This window comes from Physeter macrocephalus, chromosome 15 (genome assembly GCF_002837175.3).
Source record: "Physeter macrocephalus isolate SW-GA chromosome 15, ASM283717v5, whole genome shotgun sequence".
NCBI classification, from domain to species: domain Eukaryota; kingdom Metazoa; phylum Chordata; class Mammalia; order Artiodactyla; family Physeteridae; genus Physeter; species Physeter macrocephalus.
The window spans coordinates 12,059,068-12,079,707 of NC_041228.1; the positions used below are offsets into that span (position 1 = coordinate 12,059,068).

Sequence of the window (20,640 nt, forward strand, 5' to 3'; positions counted from 1 at the left end):
TAATATTTAGGTTACCACAATAATTTAGCTTTACTATTTCCATCATTCTAATTGGTTAAATCTAGCTCAGTGCATCTCCATGGTTCCATACAGACAGATGTACTGGCATTTTGCATCAGGCTGTATAAAAATTAACTATTCTAGTAATTTTAAACTATGATTTAATGGAATCTTGTAGTTTACCAAATGAAGACGGTCTTTAATCATTAGCCCTTAATTTACGTGCTTGCACACACACATACTATTTTTCACTTCAGTTCAGCTTGCCTCCTGTATGCCAGCCAGTAGGTAGTGGGGATGCAAAGATAACTAAGATACAACCCTTGCCTTTGGGGAGTTCTCAATTCAGTAGAATAGAAATACAAATTATTAGAATAGATAGAAATGCAAACTAATTATATAATTTACATCATTCAAGGTGTAGTTCAGGAAGGGGATTAATTAACTTTACCTAGCTGTGAGTAGGTTAGGCATGGAAGACTTTCTGATGGTGATATTTGAGTTGGGTTGTGAAGGGTGAATTAGAGTGTTTCAGGCTAATTTAGTGCAGTATGTTGTAGGAAGAAGGAACAACATGTAAAAAAGCCTTAAGGTGTGAAATGACATTCTGTGTTCAGTGAAACATATCATTATCTACTCGATGTACTAGAAAAGAGGGCCTTTTTCTGAAAACAGATTATACCTATATGATTTTTTTTTTTTTCCTGCGGTACTCGGGCCTCTCACTGTTGTGGCCTCTCCCGCTGTGGAGCACAGGCTCCGGATGCGCAGGCCCAGCGGCCATGGCCCACGGGCCCAGCTGCTCTGTGGCATGTGGGATCCTCCCGGACCGGGGCACAAACTCGTGTCTCCTGCATCGGCAGGCGGGCTCTCAACCACTGCGCCACCAGGGAAGCCCTACCTATATGATTTTAAGAATAGTGGTTTAATTAATATGTAAGTCTAGAATTGCCCCATACAGTTTGGCAGCAGTTATGCTAATGACAACATATTAAAAGCACTGAATTGGGGCCCGTACAAACTCTTGTAGTTCTTGAAATTTCTTATTTTATAATGACATTGTTAATTTATAGGTCATTCTAATGACAGATCTTTAGCCTGAGTAACTACTATATCTATTAGTTCACTGGATTGTTTCTTGGGAGAAGAGGGACTTTTATTTTTTTGTCCCCTCCCAACCTTAGCATAGTGCTCTGTAATTATAGAAGTTCAGTATTCATCAGTTAACCTTGATTTAGTTATCTCCAGGTAGGCCAAAATAGGAGAGTAAATATAGGTGGTCATTTGTAAGTGAGAAATGAATCTTACTTCCTTTGATTCTTTGTTATAGCCTTTCCACTTAGTCATACATTTCTTCTAATTCTTGTGTCTTTTGTGTTGCCTGTTCCCCTTACCCCCCATTTACAAAAAATATTGATAATACCCACTCTTTTAGTCTAACTTTGTTTTTCCATTTTATTTTTGTGTATTTTCAATTGCTTTTGCCCCATACTTGGAAATTTCTGGTGGCATTTTCTTATATTTATTTTTCTAAAATGATATAGGATTATATTTATTTAGATAAAAATGCATAATAGCCTTCTTTTTTTTTTTTTTTTTTTTTTTTGGCGGTACGCGGCCCTCTCACTGCTGTGGCCTCTCCCGTTGCGGAGCACAGGCTCCAGATGCGCAGGCTCAGCAGCCATGGCTCACGGGCCCAGCTGCTCCGCGGCATGTGGGATCTTCCCGGACCGGGGCACGAACCCGCGTCCCCCGCATCGGCAGGCGGACTCTCAACCACTGCGCCACCAGGGAAGCCCAATAGCCTTCTTTAACACATGCTGGAGGCATATTTATATCTCTGTACCTTCTCATTCATGGAAAATCTACTAGGTACTGAGTTTATATACTGTACAGTGGTATGTACTCTACATTGAGGTCCCTGCCTCGATGAGACTTGTGGCGACTGATAGACTGTAAATAGTTAATGAATGAATGCAAGATTAAAGCAGACAGACCCCTTATCACAATTACAATTTTTACGTGCCTTTTAATTTTTTTCCTTTCATAGCTGATCCTTTGCCTCCTTTTGTACCATAACAGCTTCAATTTTAGCAATTATTTTCAGTGACTCTTCTGTAGGAAACTGGTGTGAATTTATTAAAATAATTAATTTTACCTTCAGATATTACGAGCAACTGAAATATGCTGTAATTTCCCTTGAACAGCTTTTAAAACTAAGCTTGATGAGTAATCACTATGGTTACTCACAGTAGTGTAGTAGATACATTTTGCAGTCAATTGAATGTCCGTCTGTTAGCTGGCTAAGTGATGTGTTTTTCCTCAAGTAATAAAAGTTTTCATTTTTTGCTATGAAAAGTCAAAGTGACAAGTCTTGGTTGTATTATATGATACCATTTTTGGAAGAAAGTGTTTTATTTTATGGAGTCCTTTCCTCTCCCTAGTATTTCACCCTTTTGCATGACTTGCTCTCAGTAAAGTAGTGCTTACCTGTCTGCTATTTTCTGTTTGTCTTCATCTCTACAGCAGTCTTCAGCAGCTTTCAAAATTATAAATGTGACTTTCCTGTGACAGTCTAAAAAATGTTTAATCAGTGTGGTGCTGGGTACTTTTTCCACCCTTAGGGGAAACTGGAATCTTCTCCTTTATTTTTAAATTTCTTGGTATTTATTAAACCTTTAAAAATTATTAACCACTTCCAAGGTCTATTTAAATCTATCTGATAATGTTTCTTTTGTATGTAATTCTCAGTGTCATATTTTTCTGTTAACAGCTAGTCACCACACCCAAAATACGTAGCTTAGTATTTTCAAACTTCACAAATATCTTTTACTATATAATAGTCAAAATATTGTCCTTTGTCATGAATTCCCACTTCATGAATTCAAACTATGATGTGTGTCTACTATTGATGTTATGTCTGTAGTTTCACAATTCCATATGAAAAGTATAAAACTGCTGTTTTGCATGTAAAACTATTTTTCTCTACTGCATCTGGTGTAAGTATAAAAGTTATGAGGTGTACCTTTTTTTTTTTTAGTGTGTGTCTAACTATGACTTTGGAGAACATGGTCTGGCTAAATGTGAAAAAATACTACTGCCAAATGACAAACTCTGATTTTTAAAAAATCATTTAGCTATAATATCAGTATTTGCTCCTAGTAATACCTTTATAGCTTTGGACACAGGGTCTTTTTAATTTTTCAGTTGACTCCTCTTGTATAATTATTTTGTCATAACATTTTCATTAAAAAAAAATACATGATTTCTGAAAGGAAATTTGAAAAATAAGGGAACAGATATGAAAACACAAATTCTTAAGTTGGCTTTGCATGTGAATGTTACTTATTGTTGCTGTAGTAATGTCTTAAGTATGTTGAAATTAAAATTTGATACTGTACTTGTTGATTAAAAAAAATATAAATGGTATATTTTTGACTAGTTGTTAGGTTTAATAAATGGAATTGAATTATGACTTGCCCCAAGCACAAAATAAAGTTACAGGTTTTAGGCATCTGGACTCCTAGTTTCATGTGTGAACTAAGTTTGTAAAATTTTTCTAAGGAAAGGAATAAATAGATCGTTGTGTATTTATGGGGAGGTGGAATATGTGCAGAAAATTCTAGGTACTAGTTTTATATGATTGGTGAAGAAATGTTCTTAATTCATATTATAAATTTGGTCTGCCTCCCCTACCTCCAGAGTAAGAGAAAATTTTAGCATGGAGGAATTCTGACATCAAAGTTGCTCTCTAAAACATTATGGTAATCATAATGTTTATTATTTTAAGTGCTTTATGCCTTATCTGTAGTATTGGATATAGTCTAGTTGGAAAGATTTATGAAAAACTCAGTTTCGTCGCAGAGCAGCCAATTCTCCCCTCCCCCACCCCAAAAAAGAATCAAGTGTATTGAATAAAAAAGATTTATCCTTAGAGAAACAAATGACCAAGGTATTGAAAACGGGATTTTTGTCACCTCGAGTCTAACAGAAATCCAGAATTATTCATCTATTAACCTATGTTTTGTGGCTAACACCACAGGTAGTGGAAATGCCCATATGTTTGTGTTCCTGATTATGTTTTTTATAAGTATAATTCTCCATTTTTCCTCTCACTCAGTCCCAAGTGTATAGGAACTCGGTTTTTGCTTTAGTATTTCAAAATTTCAGTGATACTATTGTATCTTTAAGTATCTAGTTTTTAGTAGCCTAGTGATTCTGGAGCAGTTTCATAGTTCGAACTCCTCTGCACAGGAATCTGGACCTTTTGTTCATCAGCAGAGAAGTTCATTGGTACAGAATATAAAGGTCTTTAGAAAAAGGGAGCATCTAAAAACTTTTTTTTTTTAGTTTCTAATTTTTTTATATCAAAACTCAGTCATTAAAATGAACTTTATAGGAAAATAGTTTATGTCTTAAACTGTAGATGAGCAAGATGTATTAATAGGCCTTTCATTTCTGTTGCATTAAAATAGATCATTACTCATACATTTACAGTCATTACTGTTAGTGATGCATATAGTAGAAACAGTGATTATTAACACTCACAATTAAAATTTTTGAATTATAATCCTTGTTTGTTTAATATACCATGTCATGATTTGTAACTTAAAATAAATAGTAATGTTTGGTGTTCCCTTGCTTCTTTGTGATATTTACAGACTTGAGGATAGTTATTCAAACGTAGAACTATGGAAAAATTGTCAGTCTTTTCTAAGAAGTGCAAAGTTAGCACTGGAAAAAATGTTAGTCATCTTTAGAAAATCGGATTAATCAATGCTTAGAGTTATTATACATGTACTAAAAAAAAAAATCATGTGACTCTAAATTTTCTTGTGCTTTCCTGCTATTTAGATGCCCAGCCTACAGAGTCTGAGAAGGAAATTTATAATCAGGTGAATGTAGTACTAAAAGATGCAGAAGGCATCTTGGAGGACTTGCAGTCATATAGAGGAGCTGGCCATGAAATACGAGAGGTAAAGCATGTTTATACATTTTCCAATAAACTAAAAATTACTATGTCCCTCTTTTTAATTTCTATTATTTTCTATACTTTATTGTCTGTTTGCATATTAAATATTCTATTTAAAGGAAGATCACTTGCATTATTTCAAAAGTGGTTGCAGTGATACAAGGGTAAAAGGAAAACAAGGTTCTATAAATGTGTAATTTATATATATTAAAGAAAATTTTATTTTTTGGTTTATTCTCACACCTGAAATTTACAGTATCCATGGTGGCTATTTATATTGGTTTTGCAGGGGAGAACATGAGACTTTCTGTGGCTTCTTTTTGTCCTGCCAGTCTATTTTTCTGCTCCTCCTAAGCTTCCTAGGAGGAAGCTGAAACCATCCTTGTGATCTGGACCCCCTCAACTCTGTCTGATGACTTGATACCACAGAGCAAATGTTTGGTGTGGTCTCCCTCAGCTTTCTTCTCCCAAACCTCTGAACTTATCCAGGTTTCCATCCATCTTTTTTTACATTTCTTCTGTTTTTTTTTGTTTTTGTTTTTGTTTTTCAGAAGAAGCTGTCCCTACTTCTTACCGAGACTAACTTCTCTACCTTTGTTCTCCACCCTTCTCTGGAACTTTACTCTTTTAATTTCCTTCTCTTAATTACATTTTCTTTCTTTTTTCTTTTATTGACTCCTTCCCAGCACATGTACACATATACTCAAGTGTCCTGTACTACCCAAAGAAACTCCCTGGCCTCTGGACCTTATCTCTCTTTTTCTCATTACATTTCTTGAAGGCATAGCTCACACTTTGTTGCTTCATTTTTTCCTGCCCTTCTGTTTCTGTTATTCTTCTCTGTAACTAACAGTGCAGAGGTTTTCAAGGATTGATCTCTTGGGTTTACAGACCATATCAAACCTGTTTCCTCTAATGACATTTGGAGTACTAGTAAAGGAAGAAATAAGTGCACACACGTGAAGACACTGAGTCACTAAGTGTTTTGGACCCAGGGGCCACAGGTTTGGATGATTGACGGGATGTTTAATGTAAAGGAGAAGGAGGAGTTAAATGATTCCATGGTGTCTAGTTTAGATTAGCAGTTGGTCGTATCATTAGCAGGGAAGTTATAGATAATGTGAATTCCATGTTTTACCTCTCCTGCACTGGACTGCTTGTTTCCTGAATGTCTTACTTACGTACAGTTACTTGCCTTTGTTTTTGTCTGGAATATGCCCTTCTTTTTTTCTTTTCCTGTTCAATTCCTATCCTTCCTTCAAATCCCAATAATCTTCTACCTCCCTGTACTCTTTTGCCATAGCACCTTGCACATGTTTTTTTATGGTAGCCATCACTTTTTTTTAAACCATTGATATATGATGTCTGTATCTCCACTGCTGTACCGCTAGCTTGAGGAGGGTAAACTTGTTTTCTTACTTATTTTTGTGTTATCAGCACCTAGTATAGTGCTTAGTAAGCAGTTAGTAACTGTTGAAGAAATAAATGCAAGAGCTTTAGATTAATCTTGCCAATATTATTAGCTTGAGTAAAACCTTAAGATTTCAGTAAATGAAGGCATGTAACCATTTCTGTGAATTTCAAGTTCCCTAAACATATAAAAGCTGAGTATATACCAAATATATAAAGAACAGATATAACTACCAAAACTGCCATAGGTCAATATGAAGACTTAATTGACTTAGTAGAAGAACCATTCTACCTATGAGAAAACACACAATAGAAAAATGTTCAGGTTTACAATAAATGCCCATCACTGTCAGGAAATTTTACTGTGTACAGTAATAAAGTGTTAAAAGTTTAATATTGGTTGGTTTATGAAGAAACAGGTAGTCTTAATGCAAGTGGTATTGTAGAATGGTATCTTTTTGGAGGTCAGTTTGGCAAGGTATAAAATTAGATCTGTAAAATTATTTATACTCTTCTATCAGATACTTAATTTTAGAAAATATTCTCCCAAATGCTATCATTCAAGAGGGAGATAAATGTAAAAACCTTTATGGCCACCTTATTCATCATAGAAAAAATGTGGAAGCAACTCATAGAGTCGTTTTGAGGATAAAGTTAGATAATCCATCAGCAAAGACACATAGAAGCTGACACATAGAACATAGACTGAGAGTTTACTGTTATTACTATGCTAATGATGTGGATTATATATATATTTGTTTAAATAGTACTTTATTAAACATGACTCTAAAATTGAATAAAATGTGATTTAAGATATAATCTATTCAATAAACAAAGCTTATTCTCTAGAATAAACCACTAGAGAGGGAAATAAGAACTTTCCCTAATGCTTTGATGTATCCGTAACAGTTTTAACATTTTTGAAAATGAAAGTTATAATAATTGCTCCATGACAACCTCACCATTGACATTTTACTTAAGTGCCCTTTTTCATGTTGGGCTATGATGGGTGCTGTACCAGAAATGTTATCTAACAGCAGTAAAACTGATCTGAGAGGAGAAAGAATCAGAATTATAAGGAGAACCATAAAATGTTGTCATAAAAGAGCAGACAGTGTCTTCAGTTCTAAATCCAGGCAAGGCAGGGCCAAGGAAATAGTTAACTCTATTCAGTTATGAAAATGGGTGACATTTGCTGGAGCGTTTTTATATTACGAGAATGAGTTGATATTTAGAAAACCATTTTTAGATCCTTGCAAGAAAGGTTGGATAGACTTCTGAGGAGAAGAAAATAAATTTTAAAATTCTTTCTGTTTGCTTATTTCCCAAGTAATAAACAAATTTTTACTACTTGATCTGAAACCATTGAGACTGGACTGGAGGCTAGAAGGATTTTTTCATATACATCAGGATAATATCACAGTCCCTTTGAAATAGTCACATTAATACAATGTGAAATAAGGGTTGTTATATGTTGTAATGTCTGGTTTTCTTTAACATTACAATATTTCTAGATAGTCATATAAGTGGGATTCATTTCAGACTCCTATTTGCTTATATTAAAAAATCAAGAAAATTTGAATACAATGGCAAGCTTATAAAGCAAATTGCTTAAACAATGTATAGCCCATTTATTTAGTTTGTAGCTAATTTATTTGAAGCATCTTCTAAATCTATCTGGCTTCAGTTTTATTTTGCTTTCTTATTTTTTGGTTTCATATGGATGGAGTCAGGGTACTAGTGTCTTGGGAAAATATAAATGTGCCATTTAGATTTCTGATATGTTACAAACAGGCGTTGGTTATGCGTTTCACCTTTCAGATGGTGTGTTTAGCTCATTTGAAGATGTTAGAGAAAGCAAACCAAGGTGTGGAAAAACGGTGAAGAAAGGCATCTGTAAGCAAAAGGAAGATGAAAGCAAGAAAATAAATTTCTTTGGGAATAACCCTCTGTATTTACAAATGATTGCCTGATGGCTTGGAAGACTGGGCAGAGAAAGAGCATATTCATGTTTATTTTAGAGTCTCTAGATTATGTTTTATTTTCTGCCCTTTCACATTTGAACCTAGTTTTTCACCTCATTTAGGAAAACCTAAAAAAACTTAGATTCCAGAATAGGATTTTAGTTACAGGGAGGGGATAAGTGACAATTTCTGAATCACATTTTTCAGGCTGATTTAGGTTTTTAAGTGTTTGGTAACTTTTTAAAAACTAGTTTGGACCCTGGAATTTGAATTATTGAAAGTTTATTAGCCTTTTCCCAGAGTTGGGTCTTATTTCATTATTGCCTGCCTTTTCTGGTTTCCTTTTATTCTACGAAAATAATCCTTAAAACAAAGAATTTCTAAGAAGGCTTGTCTGTGATATTGGAAACATTTTGGTTTCTTTTTGTGGCTCTAAAAAGTATCAAGGCATAATATACCTAACAAACATACATTGTGTCATTTTTTTATTCCATCTATCCATATCCATTGCAAGAATAAGGAAGAATGTATTATAATAGGTTTAAAGTATCCATGGAGTTGAGAAGGCCACTCTCAGCATTTCTGGGTCCATTATTCTGAATTTCATGGACTATACCAGGGTTTCCTGTGTTTGCCAAAACCTATATTTTAATGTAAAAGTAATACTGTTGTGATTTTTAAAAAATCTAACTGTTTTTATTCTTTGGATTTTGAAGGCCATCCAGCACCCAGCAGATGAGAAGCTGCAAGAGAAGGCGTGGGGTGCAGTTGTCCCACTAGTAGGCAAATTAAAGAAATTTTACGAGTTTTCTCAGAGGTTAGGTGAGTTGAAAGTTTTGTCATTGTGACTTGCGTAGTGAAAAAGACAGTTACTGATACTGGAAGTTATTTACAGTATTTTATGTTCATATTGCTAAATTTATATGTTTCATAGGTAAAGCAGCTTGGTAGACTATGAGAACCAGGTGTTCAATTTATTTAGACCATTTTCCTCAACAAATTTTGACTTCCATAAGGAAATTTCTGATTTTTTGCAGCCTAAAGGGTCCTACTATGGGAAACAGCTTGGTAGAATTTCTCTCCAGCTCCATAGCACATCCTTTCCCATATGTGGGAGCTAATCCAAGGTCTCCTGGGTTATTTAGATTTTTGTGTTCGTAAGATCGTGACTGATTATGATTGGTTCATGTACCTAAAACTGTACAAGATGAGAAATAAGAAGCTAATGTTATATGCGAAGTTATTGAGGGAGTCGTTAAGTAACAAGAATTCATAACCATCTGCTTCTTCCCTCACATGGGAAAAATTATTCAGAGATCAGAATTGTGCCTTTAATACAGTGAATAAGCAAAATTGGAGTTCTTTTTCTTTGAGAAGGAGGAGGCAGAACAGGTAAGATTTAGCTGTTTAGCTGCTTGTGTAATTTGAAAGATGTAAATTGGAAGAGCTTTACTTTGTGAAGTTGGGAGCATAGGGGAGGAGTGGTATAGATGTGTGTCAGAAATTTCAAACATTTCAGTTTAAGTTTTTGATACGTGTTTTTATATAGTTTTGCTTTTTGAATCATAAAAATGTGTTATACATTCTAAATGAGTACATACAATTTGATAAGGAAACCAGTACTGTAAGATAGAAGTCAATTGGGGGCTCATAAGGTAAATTTAGACCTGAGGTATGGTTTGTTTGGCCACATGGTTTTTAAAAATTCCTGATTAATTGCCATGTTTTAAAATTGGTAATTATTTGTGTTGTGTGTGTTTTAAGTCTTCGGTTGCTTTGGAAAAATCAATAGCTTAGCCAGCAGTTGAGCAATGGATCTGCCTCTCAGTTGGCGAAGCTAAGTGGCAAACCGACTCTGTGTCCATTAGTTAGGGCGTGTGCTTTCTAGTTTGCAGTGGGTCTCTACTGCATCCTGGTTTTTTATATCTTGCTCTCTTTATGTCTGTATATTAGCTACTTGGCCATTTGTGTTTACAACCTCTGCTTCAAAGTTGAAGTTCTATTATTATTTTTTTTTAATTTGAGCTTTCTATTTTTTAAAATATTTATTTATTTATTTTTGGCTGTGTTGGGTCTTCGTTGCAGCGCGGGCTTTCTCTAGTTGTGGCGAGCCACGGCTACTCTTCGTTTCGGTGCGTGGACTTCTCATTGCGGTGGCTTCTCTTGTTGCGGAGCATGAGATCTAGGCGTGCGGGCTTCAGTAGTTGCCGTGTGCAGGCTCGGTAGTTGTGGCTCATGGGCTCTAGAGCGAGGGCTCAGTAGTTGTGGCACACGGGCTTAATTGCTCTGCGGCATATGGGATCTTCCCGGACCAGGGCTTGAACCCGTGTCCCCTGCATTGGCAGGTGGATTCTTAACCACTGTGCCACCAGGGAAGTCCTGTTTTTTTTAAAACGCGCATATTTTTTAAAAAGTAAGAGAATTGCTATTTTTCCTTCGATGCAGTATACACTGTTAAATGCAAAGACAAATAATAGTTGAGATAGAAGTGTTTGTGTAAATTGTCCTTTTCTTACTAGAAATAAGAATTATAAATTATTTTCCTTGAGCATGACAGTCAGTTCCTTCAGTCAAGTATCTACATAGTCTGTAGCTTTGTAACCTCAGAGAGCCTAGGTCTCTCCATTTTAGTTGTATCTTCACTACTTATTTAGAGTTTTGTTGTGTTGCTCGTTCCTAGATGCTTTTGAAGTTAAATTGCTTTAGATGCTGCTCAGGTCCTACTCAAGTTCATCTTGGTTTCTTAGCATTTGCCAGTAAAAAAAAGAATAATTATAAAATAGACCAAACCCATCAGGCTTACATATTTTCTCATGTTTTAACTACTGGAATTACATCATGTTAGTGTTGTGTGTTTCGGCACAAGTGCTGGGTTCCATTTCAGCAGAGGATATAGTAACACAGGTAGTAGCAGAAAGCTGTCAGTTTTTTATTCTGTCATGTGGGAGCCTTGAATCTTCGTTGTGTAGTCTAGGGCTTCTGTAAAGGTATGAACAAAGTACAAATTTAAGATCTGGTGGTTTACTCCTCATCTCTCGGCCAATAACCTGGTTTATAATGTTTCCAGTTTCCTTGCTGACAGGGTACATGTTTTTGCTTGCATGTGATAGGAACTCAATGTTGAATGAGTGAGGAAGTGATAGATTAATGAATACGTACATCTGATATATCAAATATGTGTCGGATATTCAGGAGAAGCAATAATAGTGGATTTTAGGCTTTCAAGGCATAATGGCCTGTGTTTGAATTCCTCTGTTTGCAGTTATTAGCTGTGTGGCCTTGGCTACATAATTTAAATTCTCTGAGCTTCAGTATCCTATCTGGACCTCCAGTCAGTTGAACCCTCTGCTTTAAGTCCACTTAACCTCTGTTGTCTCTTTTCTTCCTACCTCACTGTTGAGCCAGAGATGGGGATAAACACCACAAACGCACACGGAACACCGCACAACTGTGAAGACGCACATGGTCCTTCGGAATTCCAGGAAGGTTGCTTGGTTCAAGCACTACAGATAAATCATGGGGTGTGCTCCAGAAGAGGGACCCTGATCCCTTGCTGGTTTACATATTTATAGAGGGACAGGGAAGGGACCACTTGACTAATTGGGAAGACACTGAGCTTTGCCAACCTGGTTTAACCTTGCTGGCACGGGAAACTGCCTGGACTTGCTTGTTTTAGTCTGAGGCCTTCCCAGTTGAGGCAGCTATCTGAGCGAAGGTTGTGTGGCCAGACAGTACGTAAACTGCTTTGTGTCTCCTCAGTCTTCCTGTTCCGGGGGCTTATAGGGGCCACCTCCAGGGGTCATAGTGAGTGAGTCTATCCGACGTGTTGACTCCTTTTCACTGGGCTAAATTTATCAAAATTTGTTCAAAGGGTTCTGAAGTGCCCACGACAATGGTGGTATTACCTCTTGGCTGTTTCAGATCCCCCGTACTCCATATCCTTTGGGTTCTCTTCTGGGGATTCAAAGACTGCTCTTTGATAGTGGAGGGTTGGCAGTAGGTGAGAATGTCTGGCTCTTGTCTGTAAAGGAGCCTTCTCTTCCTAGTCATCCGTTGTTTCCCCTTCTGGATCTACTTTGTGGACTGATCTGTCATTATTTCTCCATTCAGTCTCTTCCTTGCAGCCTTCTTACGTAGCTTTGGCTTCTGCACTGGTTTACCAGCTAATGCTTTCCAGAATTTAGGGCTTAAGTAGTCCACTAATTTCCTCCTTGCCATCTACCTTTTGTAAGAGTCATAACCACATCGTTTTGTTTCAGGAGCTTCATCAGAGAGACCAATCCCTACATCATCTCTTCTTTGACCTCCTGTTCTTTCTAACTCAGCCAGAGACCTGAGCCACCTTCTGAGATCCTCTGTCTCTGATTCCCCTCTTGTCGCAGGGCACTGTAGTCTAGTAGGACTGTCTTGTATCAGCAGAGGGCCCCAGGCGGATCTAGCTGCTTCAAAGGCAAGTAAGCAGCCTTATCATTTTGAGTTTCTCTTTCATGGCAGATGTACCATTGAGGACTTCAGCCGTTCATGGGCAGAAGTTCTCCCCGGTCATTGGCCATCTCAGGTCAGCCATGACCTGACTCACCCCTTGGTGTGGGGCTGAGGAGTGTCTCCCCTTCCGCAGAGCCGTGAGCACTGTAGACGCTGGACCTCGCCCTGAGGCTGGATCAACTCCAGGAAAGGAGAATTTCTTTTTTCTTTAACAGCTTGTAACAGTATTGGTGTTTTTTGTTTTTAAAATGGTTTTTCCTGTTTTCACGGCTCTCAGACTTTGTTTTCCACTTATACTAATGCTGACACATGAGATGAGTACTGGGAGAAGTAAGCCATTTTTCAAAGGAGCCAACATTCTTTTCCTTTTAATCGATCCTCACATGCACTCTTGCACCTCTCTAAGCCATCCATACTCCCACCACGTGTTCTCCACACTGCAGATGAAGTGGAGTTACTAAATGCTAATCTGATGATGTCACTACCCTGCTTAAATAGTTTCTCCAGGGACATTATGATGACACGGCCAGGGTGCTTATTAATATGGCACACAGATGGTCCTCGTGTTGTTTTAGTCTTGGGTTCCGCTCCTTCTTGCCTCTCCGTTCCCCTGTACTGGTTGTCGTGCGTTTCTCTACTATGTCACGCTCTTCTCAGTTCAGGATCTGGCTCCCTGCCCTATTTGCAAACTCCTGCTCATTGTTAGTGCACAGTCCAGTCTCAGCCCAGATGTCATGTATTCAGGGAGGTCTTTTCCCGAGTCTTGAACTAGGTAGGGTCCCGTTTTTATACCTTTCCGCGGTGCTGTGCCCTTCTCCTTCTTAGCACATACCCCAGCTGTAGTAAGTTGTCTCTCTTCTCTGTATGATTAGGCTCTGTTTGGGCATGGGGCATGTCCATCTTCATCTGTTTCCCCAGTGCCTGGCACATGTTAGACCATCAGTACATTTTCTGACTTACTATAAAGAAAAGGATAGTAGCTATCATTTGGAGTTACTGTGTGGATTACAAATAGTGTCTAGCTCAGTACCTGCCACATAATAGACACATAAGGAGTGCTTACTGTTGGTACTGATCAGTAAATTAATCTTTTATAAGGTTGCAGAAGGCTAGTTAGAATGTCGCTTTTTTTTGAGAAACTGTTTATTATGGTGGAAAAAATAGGGCTGTGAAATCAGAATCACCTGGCGTTTATGAGCTATACCCTTGGGGGTCTAACCTCTTTGAAACTCAGTTTATCCATCTGTAATGCCGATGTCATAGTTGATGGTGAAAGTTAAATGACAGACTAGGTTAAATGCGTAAGTGTGAGTGTTGGTTCATAATTGGGTCTTCATAAATGGTAGAGTTGGTATTTTTTAAGTGAAAGGTTGATGATATGACATAAATTTGTTATCACTACTAAATATTTGTTTATTAGTCTAACATTTATTCATAAATGTCAGATGACCATCTAACTCTGTAAGCTCTTGTTTTCTCTGAATAGGATCTACCATTGTTTCCTGATTCTGTAATCTGTAACTGAAATAGTTTGATTTCTGTGATTTTTTTATTTTTGAAGTGCAATCAGTATTTCCATTTTTAAATGGAATATAAAATAAACTGCTACGTCTGGCATTCCAAAAGTAGCAGTTGTTTCAAAGGAACAGTTTTATTTATATAATAAATTAGAATATTTATCTTATGGTCCTGAGATACCAAGTTCTAAAACACTCAGAGAGCTAATTATTAAACCAAATATTTGGTTTCCTTTAGTAACTGAAAGAAAGCAGTTTGTGTTTATAAATAAACAGCATATTCAAAGTATGTGAAGTTGGTAATTCATACACACCCATGTACCGATTTGTCTCTGTGGCCACACTGCCCCTGAAGAAGTTACTCAGCTGTAGTAACAGTTACCATTTCATAAAAATCAACACAGTAGAATGTGAAAATAATATAAAATTTGTCCTTTGATCCTGGTATCCCATTCAAATTCACATTCCGCATGATTCTGAATTTGTGTTTACAGAAATTGAGTTAGTCACTTCAGGGTTTCTATTCTAGTAAACGGTATTCAGTTTGAGTGTTACGTTTAGATAATCTGGCTTTTAAAGAGACCTTACTTTTATGGGAATTGAAATAAAAACATTTTAAAATCGCTCACGTTTTAATAAACAAATGTCAGATACAAACAACATTTTAATCTTTTTTTTCTTTAGAAGCAGCATTAAGAGGTCTTCTGGGAGCCTTGACAAGTACCCCGTATTCTCCTACCCAGCATCTAGAGCGAGAGCAGGCTCTTGCTAAACAGTTTGCAGAAATTCTTCATTTTACACTCCGGTTTGATGAACTCAAGGTAGGATTGTTCTGCTGATCCTCATTGTTGTGGAAATCAGGAGTCTTTCAAAGAGCGCTAGGAGGAGATGCCTGGAGACCTTTTTAAAATGCGTTTAAATGCCTGCGGGTCCTTAGCAAAAATGCAGGATTTAACACTTATGCAGGCCTTTTGGTATATACATGGCAAACAGCAAGTTACCCAATATTCGGTTTTCATCTTTTAATTTATTTATTTATTTTTTGGCTGCACTGGGTCTTCGTAGCTGCGCACAGGCTTTCTCTAGTTGTGCCGAGCAGGGGCTATTCTTCATTGAGATGCGCGGACTTCTCATTGCGGTGGAGCATGGGCTCTAGGCGCGTGGGCTTCATTAGTTGTGGCTCGCGGGCTCACTAGTTATGGCTCGCAGGCTCTAGAACACAGGCTCAGTAGTTGTGGCACATGGGCTTAGTTGCTCCACAGCATGTGGGATCTTCCTGGACCAGGGATCGAACCCGTGTCCCCTGCATTGGCAGGCGGATTCTTAACCACTGGACCACCAGGGAAGTCCATCAGTTTTCATTTAACTTCATTTTAAAAATCATCTCTGAAACAACAATATTGACTTTTCCTAATATATTTTTTTCTGCTCATCCCCACTTTTTTCAACATTCTTCTATATAAAAATGTTAAGATACTTTTTCTTTCTCTCTCCCATCTCCCTCCCTCCCTCCCTCTCTCTTTCTCACCACCCTCCTTCCTATCTACCTACCTACCTATAAATGTCCTTTTTGCTGGAAGGAGTGAGAGTGTAAAGAAAGAAGCATTAAATTCCATATCAAGAGACCTTAGTTCCACTTTAGGCTCTGGCACAGTAACCAATTATGAAGCAGGTCCTTTGACTTTTCAGCGCCTCAGGTATCTTGTCTAGAAAGTGGAAGAGCTGGATTCCTAACTGCAGCATTTTATCAACATTGTATCATAGACAATTATTCTCTTTTATTAATACTTTGAGCACAAATGATTTGTATATAAAATTTTAGTCGGAAGACTGCCCTGTTGACCATATATATACTTTATTGTAACAACCCAAAATAAGTGCCTACACATTCGTTTTTGTTTATTTGGTAATGTCATTTTTGGTAAACAACCTTTTAGTATATTACCTGAAATTAATGAAAAGAAAGAAAGAAAGTATACTGACTGTGACTGAAAAACAGTGTGCACAGTCTTCTGTGTTCAGTAATGACTGAATACGGTGTTATGTAACTTAAGTGCAGATAGTCATCTTGGATGATAACGGTTTTAGTTCTTAAGATGATATTACAAATTAGGGAATGTTACTTAACTAATTATAACTATTTAGTAGATCTTTCGCTTAATTTGTGTACTGTATTTAGTAAATAACACCTTTTTCTTTCATAAATGTCTTCTTTAGATGACAAATCCTGCCATACAGAATGATTTCAGCTATTATAGAAGAACATTGAGTCGCATGAGGATTAACAATGTTCCAGTAAGTTAATGCTTTGAATTACAGGGTGGTAATAATAATTCAGCTCTCAATTTGTTCACTTTAATCTTTTGTTTATGCATTCATTCATTCAGATACAGCTAAAGCTAGTAGTAAACTTAGTAATTATGGGCATCCACAGCTGTGGGAAGAAAGAGCAAAATGTAGCAAACCATATTGTTTTAACCTATTTTTCCACCCAGTCCCTTATTCCGTAACTAATTCAGTAAAATTGCTTTTTGCCTATATAACGTTGATACTTACAAAATTTCTCTTTGTATTCTCATTTTAACTGCACGAAAATTGTGTGAATTAGTGGTTATGAGTTATTTGTCCCCATATTCTTAGAATGGAAGAGTCCTGGGGAGAAATTGACCAGGGACAGGAGCAATACTAACACTGGCAGGAAGGGAAAGTGAGGTCCTGGACGTCGAGCATGTCCGTGTCTGAAATGGCTGTGTGAGAAATGGCTTCTGTGCCTGTTGCTTGGCTAGCGTAGCATCTCTTCTGGTTTGTTAGCATCTTGCCTTCTCCTCGTTTTAAGCTGTTTAATACCCTTTTCTCCAGGACGTCAAATGCCATAAGTAAAACCTTAAATATGAAGAAAATACTATCTTTTTCTCTAGATATTTTGAGGACCTATCAATATATCGTGCTAATTGGTATGAAAAACAAAATTCCTAGGGTCAGGCCTGGCCTCAAGTAGGTAGTTTAATAAAGAAATATAAGATTGTAAGGAGTGATAAGTGGCATAAGAGGTTAAAAGAAAAAACAACCAAAGGAGACCATTGAATAAATATTTTATGAAGTAGTTGCTCTAAGACAGGCCTGGATTGGAAGAAAGATTTCTTTTCCATGAAGCCTCTGGTATATGCATTAGTTTGGTTTTGCATAGACTGGTTTCTTCTGTGAGGCTGACCTTATCATCTGTCTTTTTCATACTCACCATGTAAAATAAAATAAAATATAATCACCCAATCCTCTTTTATAGCCATCTTGCCATGCTTCAAGGGCAAAGGCATTGAAATCATCTTTGTACTGTCTTTTGCTCTCAATAATTGTAGGTAAATCCAGTCGTTGTCAAGTGACATCTCTCTCACATCTCTTCACTGCCCCCCTTTCCATCTCTTTGTACTTCTATCCCAAATGAGAGCCTAATACCCACTTTCTTTTTGGCAACCATTCTATAATAGCTGTAGAACTTATTTTCTGACATACAGTCTCTTTTTGGTACAATTTGCCCACTATCATTAGTTAAATTTATTTAGAAGATTGACTTAATTGTTATTCCTTTCTTTTGACACTGTAAGTGGCTCCCCATTACATATAGAAGAAAAATATGACCTTAAGCTAGGATTTCACTTAAGCTAGGATTTAGTCCTACCCCAGCTTTGCTCTCCACCCCTTCTTTCAGTAGTTGCTGTCGCTTATTACCCTGACTACATTGACTTACACTCTACCAAGCGTTTGAAAGCACGCTCTTCTGCCCGACTGGTTGGAATACCTTGTGTGCCTGCCCATCATCACCTACCAAAAAACTCTTCCATGAGTGCGTTTTAGTTTCTTCCAGTCTGACTTAGTCTTCCACTCACCCCCTCTTTCATCCCTTGTCTCTTAGCATGTTATTGTGGCTGCTGTGTGGGTACTTATGTGCTCCTAATAGAGGCAGGTACGATGTCCTAGGCATCGTTCCATCCTCCATAGCATTTAGGATGATCCTTTGTATACAGTAGGCAGCCCATCAAGGTTTTATTTAATTGCTTAATATCATTTAAAATATTTTTAAAGAAGTTAATCTTTTTAAAAATGGCTTAATATTATTTTTAATCTTTTTTTTTTTTAAGGAAGATGTTGGGGGTAGGAGTTTTTTATTAATTAATTAATTAATTTTTGCTGTGTTGGGTCTTCATTTCTGTGTGAGGGCTTTCTCTAGTTGTGGCAAGCGGGGCCACTCTCCATCGCGGTGCGTGGGCCTCTCACTATCACGGCCTCTCTTGTTGCGGAGCGCAGGCTCAGTAGTTGTGGCTCACGGGCCTAATTGCTCCGCGGCATGTGGGATCCTCCCAGACCAGGGCTCAAACCCGTGTCCCCTGCATCGGCAGGCAGATTCTCAACCGCTGCGCCACCAGGGAAGCCCAATCTTTTTATTTTTGAACAGTATTTAAGTATTGTGTGCCATTTGAGGGTCTAAAATATAAGAGTATTTATTAGATTAATTTAACAAGCATTAGATGGGCACCCTGCCTAGGCTCTTTTATAATATTATTTAATAACTTATGAACTGATATCAGGTGTCTTTATTTTCCACACAGGCAGAAGGAGAAAATGAAGTAAATAATGAATTGGCAAATCGAATGTCTTTGTTTTATGCTGAGGCAACCCCAATGCTGAAAACCTTAAGTGATGCCACAACGAAATTTGTATCAGAGGTAAGCATTGCCTAGGAAGTTATTCTTTGTGTCGTTACTCTTCTGCCTGTCTGAAGATAGGATGATCTAAGCGAGACCATGACTTTAGAGACCATCTAAGCTGACAGACTGAGATGCACTTTGTGCACTGGGTCTGGTCCTCTTCCCTGAGGCCCACGTGTGCGCATCTACCGCCTGTTTGCAGTCGCCCTTTGGATGTATAGGCCACACCTCAGTAGTACCATGACCAAACTGAAGTCTTGATTGTTTTTCCCAATCCCGCCTTTTCTCCAGTTTTCCCTATCTCAACTAAGAGTAGCACTGTGCAAGCAGATGACTTAAGGATTATCATCCTAAATCCTTCCTTCATCTCACCCCCTACACCCACTCCATCAGGCAAGGCAGTCTTATTGGCTCTTCTTACAAGATATACCCTGAATCTGAAAACGTAACCCTTTGCTACCTCTAGCTACCTCTCCAGATCAGCCCACCACTTTTCACTTGGATTTCTGCATTCATGCTCTGACTATTCTCATTTCTTCCACTTCTGACCCACTGCAGTCCTTTCTCCAAAGAGCAGCCAAGTAATCTTCTTAAGACATAAACCACATTCCCTTCCTCCTCTGCTTAAAATGTTTCCAGTGACTTCCCAGTACTTGTAGGATCAAATCCAAGTACCTTGTGGCTATGAGGCCTTGTCTGCATATTGTGGTTGTTTCCACTCAGCTCTAGAATGTAAGGGCTTCTTGGGAGAAAGGAGGCTCTTAGCTGTTTTGCTCATAGCTGTATCCTCAGAGCTTAGAACAGTACCTAGAATCTAGTGCAGTTTTTAACAAAATTAAGAGTAGGAACCAAATTTTAAAGTTGCTAATTTTTCATGTTTTGCTAGATTTTAAATTTTTCTTGCGTAATAACTCTTTGTCACTCTTACTTTTTTTGTTCTCCATACACTTTTACAGAATAAAAATTTACCAATAGAAAATACCACAGATTGTCTAAGCACCATGGCTAGTGTGTGCAGAGTCATGCTTGAAACACCGTGAGTATTCACTGATCTTTTTCACTTTAACAGTCCTGCTGAAATGATTGTCCAGAAGTGAATAAGTTGTATTTGGAAGGTGGAAATTAAGTGTATCCCAAGTATGTAATGCTAACATATGAACAAAACTAAACTAACTTGACAGCTTAATGTAAGCTCTAGTTAAACATATAAAGTACATTTGATTTTCAGGTGTGTCAGACCAGTCAGACTGACTTAGACTCTTCAGAATAGGGATTTTTTTTGGTGCTTTTTTTGGGAGTAGGGGAAGAGCTTAAAAGTTCGTCTGGTTATGCCTCTCATAAACATTATTGTTCCCTTTTCATAGAGAACTTTGCCTGTTCTTCCTAGAGGGCTAGAGTTGTTCTGCTTATCCCTTTCTCTCAATATTAGGTCTCAACTTCCCTGGTGGCGCAGTGGTTGAGAGTCCGCCTGCCGATGCAGGGGACGCGGGTTCGTGCCCCGGTCTGGGAAGATCCCACGTGCCGCAGTGCGGCTGGGCCCGTGAGCCATGGCCGCTGAGCCTGCGCGTCCGGAGCCTGTGCTCCGCAAC

At 37.8% G+C, this 20,640-nt stretch overlaps 1 protein-coding gene across 12 annotated transcripts in view; it reads left to right on the forward strand.

Annotated features, from left to right (window-relative positions):
• The window catches only part of CYRIB (CYFIP related Rac1 interactor B), a 162,125-nt gene that overhangs the window by 127,133 nt on the left and 14,352 nt on the right, over positions 1 to 20,640 (forward strand). For all 12 annotated transcript variants that reach the window (XR_008619502.1, XR_008619503.1, XM_024129367.3 and 9 more), the window contains 6 exons: positions 4,855 to 4,976; positions 9,063 to 9,168; positions 15,033 to 15,169; positions 16,566 to 16,643; positions 18,953 to 19,069; positions 20,008 to 20,087. Coding sequence is in view for 10 of the 12 variants with exons in the window: in XM_028500185.2 (XP_028355986.1) it covers positions 4,855 to 4,976; positions 9,063 to 9,168; positions 15,033 to 15,169; positions 16,566 to 16,643; positions 18,953 to 19,069; positions 20,008 to 20,087 (640 nt within the window). In the remaining 2 variants the exon portion in view is untranslated. The remainder of the gene's footprint in view (positions 1 to 4,854; positions 4,977 to 9,062; positions 9,169 to 15,032; positions 15,170 to 16,565; positions 16,644 to 18,952; positions 19,070 to 20,007; positions 20,088 to 20,640) is intronic.